Below are 10,760 nucleotides of genomic sequence, written 5' to 3'. Positions count from 1 at the left end.
GTTACTGTATATACTGTGATACAGCGAAGCGAACGTTCTTCTGATCTTCACTATCCAACTAAATCGACGTCGACTGGTCGTCCTTACATCTTCACGTTAATTGGTAGCTGTTAGTAGCCTCGTCGCTGGAAAATGGCACTCTTGTCTTTACGTTTAGCCTCATTCTTGACCAGGCACTTGCCGAATACCACGGCTCAGGTAAATAGGAGGAATCTCTTCTCGTTAAACACATTCGCGGCCATCGAATGTTGGACGCCTGACAAAACGTGTCGACATTTTCTACTTTGTCAAAGTAGACCATTCCAAAATAGAGCCACCCTGTGCTCTGGTTTATCACACTTGCTTTTATATTCATATAGACTGTAGATAAAAAATAAAGCAAGCTGATGATTCATGAACCGTTTCATGAAGTATTTGTATGGTGCTAGTGATGATGATATACAGTGTATTATGTAAAGCGTGTTAGAACAGCAAGTTATGTAACAAGAATTTCGGTGGAACATTTAATTACTATTATACATATATATATGTGTAATATATATATACTTTTTGCACTTTAGATTAATTGGCCTGTGACTGCTATTGCTTCCCGCAAATATCATGTCTCGTGTAGTCGCCATTCAGCAGAAATTTCTGCTATCTTGGAAGAACGCATTCTTGGATCAGCACCAAAGGTAACATAATTTAAAAATAAATTGAATATTTAAATCATTCGATATGACATGATACATTTTTAAACATTTCATTTTTATTAATTTTAAATGTACATATATTCTTTTATAGTTTAAAGATATTAGTTTGAAAATATCTGAAGGAAGATGTACATTTTAGGCTAATCTTGAAGAGACCGGTAGGGTGCTCAGTATTGGAGATGGTATCGCACGTGTGTATGGGTTGAAGAACATTCAAGCCGATGAGATGGTAGAATTCAGCTCAGGTTTAAAGGGTATGGCATTGAATTTGGAACCTGACAACGTGGGTGTTGTCGTATTTGGTAATGACAGACACATTAAGGAGGGCGATATCGTCAAACGTACTGGTGCTATTGTCGACGTTCCTGTTGGTGAACAATTATTGGGTCGTGTCGTTGATGCCTTGGGTAATCCTATCGATGGCAAAGGACCTCTAAACAACAAATTAAGATTCCGTATTGGAACAAAAGCCCCAGGCATTATTCCTAGGTAATTTATAAATTTTTATTTTTATAATTGTTTGTAACAATTATAACTAATTATAATTTTTCTGTAATTATTTAATCTTTCCAAGAAAATCGATCGATATTCTTTTTTTTTAAATCAGATAAAATCAGAGATTTTATTATTTAGTATGTACATAACATTATATGCACTTTTTTTGGATAACAGAGTATCGGTCAGAGAACCTATGCAAACTGGAATTAAAGCTGTAGATTCTTTAGTGCCTATTGGTCGTGGTCAACGTGAATTGATCATTGGAGACAGACAAACTGGAAAAACTGCTCTTGCCATTGATACTATTATCAATCAAAAACGTTTCAATGACGGTGGAGAAGAGAAAAAGAAATTATACTGCATTTATGTCGCTATTGGCCAAAAGAGGTCTACTGTTGCGCAAATTGTAAAACGTTTAACAGACAGCAGTGCTATCAATTACACTATTATTGTATCTGCTACTGCCTCTGATGCAGCTCCTCTTCAGTACTTGGCTCCATACTCTGGATGTGCTATGGGAGAATTCTTTAGGTGTGTGGATATATTATTAAAAAATTTCTATTCTCTAAATGATACACCCAAATACTCAGTACTCCATTTGTATTATATTATCCGTTAGATTTTTATTTGAAGTGTCTTAATTAAAATTAGTATGATGTTATTAGTATGTTTGTGTATATATTATATATATATATATAATTTATTATTGTAAACTAACATAGGATTTATTATTTTACAGAGATAATGGAAAACATGCCTTAATCATTTACGACGATTTATCTAAGCAAGCCGTTGCCTATCGGCAAATGTCTTTGCTGCTTAGAAGACCACCAGGTCGTGAGGCCTATCCTGGTGATGTATTCTATCTTCATTCTCGTTTGCTTGAAAGAGCTGCCAAAATGAACGAAAATTTAGGTGGTGGGTCATTGACTGCTTTACCTGTTATCGAAACACAAGCCGGTGATGTGTCTGCTTACATCCCTACCAATGTCATTTCTATTACCGATGGTCAAATCTTTTTGGAAACCGAATTGTTTTACAAAGGTATTAGACCTGCTATCAACGTCGGTTTATCTGTATCACGTGTCGGATCTGCTGCTCAAACTAAGGCCATGAAACAAGTATTGTAAATTCTTTGATTTATGTAATTTTAACACCAAAAGAATTATATAATATTTATGTAAAATACAAATATCTATGATGTTTGATTGCATAGGTTGCCGGTTCTATGAAATTAGAATTGGCTCAGTATCGTGAGGTAGCGGCTTTCGCTCAGTTCGGTTCGGATTTGGATGCTGCAACTCAGCAATTGTTGAACCGCGGTGTGCGGTTAACGGAACTTCTCAAACAGGGACAATATGGTAAAATTGTCACATTTTAAATTTAACAATAATTATGATATGAATTAGTTGCATTTGACATGATTCTATTTTCAGTACCTATGGCTATTGAGGAACAAGTGGCAGTCATATATTGTGGCGTACGTGGTTACCTTGACAAAATGGACCCAACAAAGATCACTGGCTTTGAAAAAGAATTTCTTGCACACATCAGGTATATGTAAAATATAATTTATATAATATGTTTATGTAATATTTTTCTTAATATGTAGAAACTTTATATACTATTTTTCTTCAGATCTACTCAACAAGATCTTCTTGCTACCATCGCGAAAGAAAATGTAATTAGTGAAGCATCAGATACGAAACTGAAGAAAGTAGTCATAGATTTCCTCTCATCCTTCTCAGGATAGAACATGATCATTGAATGTAATTTTAACACGAGTCAACATAGATAATTGAAGAACATAAGATGTTCTTAAAGATTTTTCTGCTGCTGAGTGTTAATGACCGATATTATGCATCGCACTACAAATGTTGATAATTATGTACATCTGTACATTAAAAATATTGCAGCAATTCCATACAAGACCTGTAAACTCGATAGCCAGTACGGTATAGTGATATGAAAAAACAGATCTTTAATAAAAATTAAAACCTATAATGTTTTAGATATACATTCTTTCTTATATAAATATATCAATAAATAATATTGAGAAGTAATATAAACTTTAGACGATTTACAAATAAGATAGTATTAATATACAATTTTCAAAATACTTTCTTTGCTTTTAATTTTCCTAAAATACATTTTTTCATGTTTTGCATACAATTAAATTAATTAAAGTTAATTCTAATTCATACACATATACATACACTCATTACCATTCTTTTTCAATTCCTACAATTCTTGAAAATCCAAGATTTATATTGTACATTTTATATAAATCTCTTGCAATCTCAATCATAAGTACCTTTTCTTGTTTTCTTGTTACTGATTACTTAAAGTTGTTTGTATATTGCACAATTTAGTAATTATAAAAATTTATGACAATTTTTTCCCCAAATACCTACTCCTATAAAATTCTATATTATAGTTTTTATATAAATCCACAATCAATTTAACTGAGAAATCTTATTGACATTTTCTGCTCAACATCTGTACGTTCTAATGCCTTACAAAATTCTTCAAATGATATCATACTATCACCATTTTCATCAGCCTCGACTATAGTCCGTTCCGCAATGCTGGTTAGCTGTTCTTCACTGAAATAAATATGTTTATTGAATTACCAAATTTATATTAAATGTTTTGTTCAATTATAGAAATGTATATATAGTATATCAGAAAGTTATTGATGCGTTGATAATTGTAAAAAAAATTTTAATCTGTACCTAATATTTGCACCAACCATCATATGTAAAATAGCAAGTAGTTCATCTTTCGATATCAAATCGTCGTTATCCAAATCATACATTTTGAATGCAACTAAAAGAAATATTTAATAATAAATCCTTAATGAGCATCTTGATTATAAGACACCATTATCTATCATTTTATATTTAGCAATATTTACATTTTAACTTTTGCTGCCTAGAATTTAATCGATTGGGACTGTTCTTTTTGATAGGCCTAAAATGAGCCAAGACTTGCATAAACTGTAAGAAATTCACTCTGTCGTTTCCACTTTCTTCAAAGAAAGCGTTTACTATCCTTTCACCAAGAGGATTTATCGCCAATTCTGGGATTCTGAGAAAATCTTCTCGACTGAGTGTTCCACAATCTCCGCGATCCAGACTTGTAAAGCGGCTGTACAAACGTTCGATTTGATTTGGTGTAACTGTAATAGAGAGTGCCATGATTAAGAAATGATTTAAATAAATTTCGACACTATCGAAATAAATTAATTCGTATGGAATGAATAGACAAACGGATACTTGCAACCAGTAGCATTTTGTATTTGCGCTATTTCATCCTCGCGTAAAAGAAGGCTTGACTTGTTACCCATTTTTTATGATAACTGAAATTCAAGTTCAAGTTTATCAGGTAAAATATCAAATAGGTATTTAAAAGAATAATTTACATAGCAGATAGAAAAATGCAGGCGTGGCAAACTGAAACGCGCGTCGATCAATCATATGACTGTTGACTGCCCATAGTGTAAAAAAGTAATGCGGGGTCTACAATAGAAGTCGTAACAATCGTAGAGTCTTAAGTCGTAGAAAATTGATCAATCACAGTTGAATATGAGAAGAATAATTAACTGTGATTGGTCAATTTTCTATGACTTAAGACCTTACGACCGCTACGACTTCTATTGTAGACCCGGCATAAGAGGTTTGTCGCGTCACATACTCCAACACGTTCCAATATGCTCCTACCATAGCTCTTACTCACTCCAACGCGCTTGATAGAGTGAGTAGGAGCTATGGCAGGAGCATGTTGGAGCATGTTGGATCTTACGACGCGAAAAAAACCTAAGGGCGCGTTCACACCTTGGCGGAAAAGCAGAAAGCGGAAAAGCAGTGGCCAATCACAACTCGCGCTGGTAGTAAGTAGTACAAAAAGCCACCACTGACAAGATAGCAGACAAATTGAATATTTCTGATTTAGGGTGAAGTCCCATCAGGCATGTTTGCCGCGTATCGCGTAAGCGCATAACCAATCAATAATCAGTAAAACGCGAAACTATAACAGCAGATCGCTTCTGATTGGTTACGCGGTTATGCGATACGCGATAAATACACCTCATGGGACTCCACCCTTAGGGTGAAGTCCCATCAGGCATGTTTGCCGCGTATCGCGTAAGCGCATAACCAATCAATAATCAGTAAAACGCGAAACTATAACAGCAGATCGCTTCTGATTGGTTACGCTGTTATGCGATACGCGATAAATACACCTCATGGGACTCCACCCTTAGGGCTATTGTCACCAAGCTTCGATTAACTTAGTCGGCCTAGTAATTTTGCAGGCTTCCAACTTAAGCTGATGTCGGAGAATTAATTCAGCTCGCATTAATTCAGCTCGCATTAATTCTCCGACAGCTTAAGTTGGAAGCCTGCAAAGTTACAAGGACTGTGTTCCAAAATTGACTGCCAGTACTGAAAATCTATAGTGCATGTAACGTAAATTGTAGCATTTTCAGTGCTGGCAGTAAATTTGGAACACAGCATAGGTCGAAGCTTGGTGACAATGGCCCTTATTTATGTCTATTTAATTTAAAAATCGTTTGGGGAAATCTGGGAAAAGCATTTAAACATTTGGGAAATAGTATTTTTCTTGTAATTAACAAATTTTATCATGCGTCAAGTTAGCAGACAACGATTTTATTTAATGTATTTTATGAATGGAATCGATTAGAAATTATTTGGGGAAGACGTCTACATTATTATTTTCATTTAGGAAAAGTCACTATTTGGTAATTCAATAGATTTATACATTACGAAAACGAACAAAGCCCGGGTGTAGTATGGGTATAATAAGTGTAGTACAATGAATATGGTAAACTTAAAATCGTCAAAAATTAATCAATTAAGTCCGGATCTAATTATGCGTAGTAAGAAATTATGTGTAGTAAGAAATCAACTTAATCATAAACTTAATTATATTCGACTAAATTTCTTCACTTTCAACTGTGATTGGCCAATTCCTTATGGTTAAATATACTTTAAGAAGAAAAATTTTAATATTTATTCTTTATTTTTGTTATTTTTCAGTAAAGACGGACAGACGTTTTATGTACATATATGTATATCAAGAGATATTATGTACATACATACATCTAACAAATATTTAAGTATTTCTTCTAGACGTGAAAGTAATTTACGTTAATTTATAAAATATGTACGTTTATTCATATAATGATATTATACACACATGCATCTACACATATATTTCTGTAATTACTAAGATCGTATAATCTGCGATAAATAATTGAATTTGTTTTTAGACAAATTTTCTTCTTCATTGTATATTTTTATGTTCAAAGTTTATTACTCCGAAATCTGAATGCTTCAATGTTAGACTGCGTTCTCAAACTTCACTCGGATGGTACAATAAACGTAGAAAGCCTTAAGGAATTGACCAATCACAGTTGAAAGTGAAGAAAATTAGTCGAATATCATTAAGTTTATGATTAAATTGATTTCTTACTACACATAATTTCCTACTACGCATAATTAGATCCGGTCTTAATTGATTAATTTTTTACGATTTTAGGTTTACTATATTCATTATACTACACATATACGAGGGGCACTATTTATATTTTTTTTGAGATTTTGTCAGATTATGTGGGATCCAACGAGAACAAACCTTTTTCACGGCTAAATGATCATGCAATATTTTATATATGCTGGTGGAACTAATGCCTAAGGTTGTCTCAATCTCACAGTATGTCACATGACGATCTTGCATTATTAGTTATTGCACAGCATCAATGTTTTCTGAGACAACAACTGATTTTGGACGACCTTCACGACTTTCGTCGGTGAGCGAACGGTGACCACGATTAAATTCGTTATACCAGCGTTTCACAGTGGCAAAGGATGGGGCTTTATCGCCAAAAGTAGAAGTAAGTTGATCGATGCACTCCTGTCTTGATAATCCACGTTGAAAGTCGTAATAAATCATTGCACGAAAATTTTCACGAGTTAATTCCATTTTTTCGCTGAGACACAATTTACAAGTGACTGTAAACAATACAAATCGCACTCAAATAACAAAACGTTCTGAAGAAGGTTATGGTAAAAAATGTCAAACTTTCTAGTGGAAACGTCAGATGGCACCTGACAACACTCAGTGTTGCCAAGGTTCAAAATATAAGTAGTGCCCCTCGTACTACATCCATACTACACCCGGGCTTTGTTCGTTTTCGTAATGTATAAATCTATTGAATTACCAAATAGTGACTTTTCCCAAATGAAAATAATAATGAAGAAAATAATGTGAAGAATATTGAAAGTCGTGTTCTGATCGGTGCGATGATCAACGCGGATTACATTGAGCCCCGACGGTTTTTAGAAGACGCTGGCGATGTAGTACTCGAGCGAGTGCGAAACGCTGTAGAGAGACACGGTAGTGTGAAGATGAACACCGCGTTCAACGGTGAATTTGTGGCGAATGATAAACGCACTAATAAAAGTATAAACACTAAGAACAGTGAAATATATCGATGCACCGATTTGCGCAAGTGGTACGTGTCACGCGTCATCGAGCCCACGTTGGCGTCGCTCGAAGAGTTCCAGGAACGCGACAGCGGGTGGGCGTTATCGCGAATTCACAACTTGACTGTTAACGTGAACAAACTGTATCCCATGCGCGCGAGATGCCACATAGACGTGCCGCGGGAAATAGCGAAGAAACGAGCGATGATCAGTGTGCGTTCGACGGACAATACGTGCTTCGCGTGGTCGCCGCTTTATATCCAGCAGAAAGAAAAGTGGATCGTGAATCATCGTATCCACATTACACGTCGGTGTTGAACCTCGCGGGTATCGAGTTTCCGATGAATTTAAAAGACATTCCGAAATTCGAACGTTTGAACGTGATGTCGATCAATGTATACGGCATCGAGAATAAACAGGTCCTTCCTCTGCGGTTTACCAGCGACAAGAAGGAGAAACTCATAAATCTCCTGTACCTACAAGATCCACGCGACGACAGCCTCGGCCACTTTACGTGGATCAAGAATTTGTCTCGCCTCGTGAGCTCGCAACTTACCAAAAAGAAGAACAAGAAATTTTTCTGCGACCGGTAAGCGTGATAAAAAAAAAGTTGATCAAAAACATTAAAAAAGAAATAGTGGAAAAATAATTTTTATTTACAGGTGCCTTCATTACTTCAGCTCGAGCGCAAAGTTGGAGATCCACAGCAAAGACTGTGGTAAAATGAATGACTACGTCATCAGCTACCGAGCTAGGACGACAAATGGCTCGAATTCGGCAATCACTGCAGAAAAGAGCGCGTACTTTTCGTGATGTACGCCGACTTGGAATGCGTGCTGCGGAAGACGGAACCCGGCAGGGAAGACGCGTCATCGTACGCGTACCAGCAGCACAAAGTGTATAGTATCGGGTATTACGTGCGATGCTCGTACGACGACGCGTTATCGTCGTATCAGTTTCATCGCGATAAAGATTGTATTGCATGGTTCGCGCAACAACTCGAGGACTTGGCGCATCGCGTTAAAAATTTGGTATCCGCTAACGTGCTCATGGACGCGCTGTCTAAACAGCAATGGGAGGCATACCGTAGCGCGACACGGTGTCACATTTGTGAGAAGTCGTTCGCGCCGGACGACACTCGGGTCCGCGATCATTGCCATCTCACCGGATGATACCGCGGTCCAGCGCACGCAAATTGTAATTTGAATTATAAAGATTCTTTTTATATTCCTGTTGTGTTTCATAATTTATCGGGCTATGACGCACACTTTGTAATTAAAGAAATCGCTACCGCGTACGATGGGCAAGTAGATGTTCTACCGATAACTAAAGGAAAATATATTTTGTTCACTAAACATGTTCAAGATACCACAGAAAAAGAATCTCGAAATTGCGTCAAATTACGATTTATCGATTCGTATAGGTTTCTTAGTACAAGTCTAGAAAAATTGGCGTCGTATCTCGATAAAGATAAATTAAAAATAAACAATTTAGAAATTGTACATTCGGAATTTCCAACATTATCAGATGAAGAATTTGAATTACTCACACGAAAAGGCGTATTTCCGTACGAGTACGTTGACTGCGTTGAAAAATTGCAGGACACGCGCTTACCACCGCGCGAATCATTTTACAGTTCGTTGACAGGTGATACCGTATCCGAGAGCGATTACGCTCACGCTGTGAACGTATGGCAGCGATTCTCCATTCAAACGCTCGGCGAGTACAGCGATCTGTACTTGAAAACCGATGTCTTGTTATTGACCGACATTTTTGAAAATTTCCGCAATAGTTGTGTCGCGAGTTACGGTCTCGATCCCGCGCATTACTATACATTACCTGGTTTCACGTGAGACGCAATGCTAAAACATACGCGTATAAGATTCGAGTTGATCACCGACATTGATATGGTCTCAGTCAATGTTCCGGCAGATACGCGCAAGCTAATAACAAGTACATGCATTTGTACGATCCATTGAAACCGTCGTTGTACTTAATGTACTACGACGTGAACAATCTGTACGGGTGGGTGATGTGTCAACCATTGCCATACGTCGACTTTCGATGGGTCGAAGACGCTGCTAACTTCGACGCGAGCGCGATCGCTCCGAATTCGTCCACCGGTTATATTCTCGAGGTCAATCTCAAGTATCCACAACATCTGGGGCTCTATTCTTAAAAAGAAACGTATACGAAAAACTAGGAAAATATTATAGTATATGTAACGTATACTGTAGTATTTCCCTAGACTTTCGTATACGTATCTTTTCAAGAATAGACCCCTTGCACGATCGACACACTGACCTGCCTTTCTGTCCGACTCGCGATAAGCCACCCGGCAAGCGCGAGGATAGACTTCTCACGACGCTGTACGACAAGCAGCGTTACATCATCCACTATCGCAACCTGCAACAATGTAGTCATCACGATCTTTACGTAATGAAGATACATAGGGTGCTGCAATTCACTCAATCCGCCTGGCTCCGTGATTATATCGAACTGAATACACAATTTAGAACGCGCACAAGAAATGATTTCGAAAAAAATTTGTACAAATTAAGGGGATGCTGGAGTGATGGCCGAACTTGATCGAGGTCGATAAAATAAATTTTGTATCGTCCGCTTACGCCCTCTTCAGGAGACTTAGACTGTCATGCGCTGAGTAGCTGTGAGCAGCTATAAACACTCACGTTTCCAGCCGTGCGCCGTTTCCAGTCGCTCGGTTTGCTCACATGTATGAGCATTTAGACAGAACGCAGTCTGAAATATGATTGCGTTCTAAGTCACACTGTGTACTAAAAATCTGTAATCTATGTGACGTAAAATACAGATTTTACTGACAGTATACACGGTCGTAGCACTTTTCGTTATGGTCCGATGCCATTTTAGGTTACATAATGTGTCAAAATGTATCACATGAATATATATTGCACATATATGTGTAACTATTTTACCTCTTTTTGCTAAAGAGATAAGATCTGTAATAGTCGTACATAACTATATATGGATTTTTAGTACTGACAGTGTATGTACATCGATACATGGCCGTAGTAGTGTCTTT

General features: G+C 36.9%; 2 protein-coding genes across 3 annotated transcripts; one reads left to right on the top strand and one right to left on the bottom strand.

Annotated features, from left to right (window-relative positions):
- On the top strand, window positions 1–3,191 carry blw (ATP synthase subunit alpha blw, mitochondrial). The gene is made up of 8 exons (XM_018458482.1): window positions 1–198; window positions 561–674; window positions 832–1,181; window positions 1,365–1,721; window positions 1,930–2,311; window positions 2,407–2,551; window positions 2,627–2,744; window positions 2,829–3,191. The coding sequence occupies exons 1-8, from the start codon at window positions 133–135 to the stop codon at window positions 2,941–2,943; spliced, it is 1,647 nt and encodes a 548-aa protein (XP_018313984.1). The 5' UTR covers window positions 1–132; the 3' UTR covers window positions 2,944–3,191.
- Window positions 3,192–3,417: 226 nt separating this feature from the next.
- Window positions 3,418–4,674, bottom strand: elm (calcineurin like EF-hand protein 1 elm). Of its 2 annotated transcripts, XM_018458439.1 has the most exons (5): window positions 4,615–4,674; window positions 4,473–4,551; window positions 4,108–4,371; window positions 3,926–4,019; window positions 3,652–3,796 (listed from the first exon to the last, which is right to left on the bottom strand). In XM_018458439.1, exons 2-5 carry the CDS (start codon window positions 4,537–4,539, stop codon window positions 3,652–3,654), a joined length of 570 nt encoding a protein of 189 aa, XP_018313941.1. In that variant the 5' UTR covers window positions 4,540–4,551; window positions 4,615–4,674. The 2 variants fall into 2 exon arrangements, with proteins under 2 accessions (XP_018313948.1, XP_018313941.1); XM_018458446.1 differs by lacking the exon at window positions 4,615–4,674 and having other exon boundaries at window positions 3,418–3,796; window positions 4,473–4,539.
- Between the last annotated feature and the right edge of the window lie 6,086 nt (window positions 4,675–10,760).

The sequence above is a fragment of the Mycetomoellerius zeteki genome, unplaced genomic scaffold (assembly GCF_001594055.1).
Source record: "Mycetomoellerius zeteki isolate Tzet28-1 unplaced genomic scaffold, Tzet1.0 scaffold1149, whole genome shotgun sequence".
NCBI classification, from domain to species: Eukaryota; Metazoa; Arthropoda; class Insecta; order Hymenoptera; family Formicidae; genus Mycetomoellerius; species Mycetomoellerius zeteki.
This window is presented reverse-complemented; position numbering and strand designations above follow the sequence as displayed.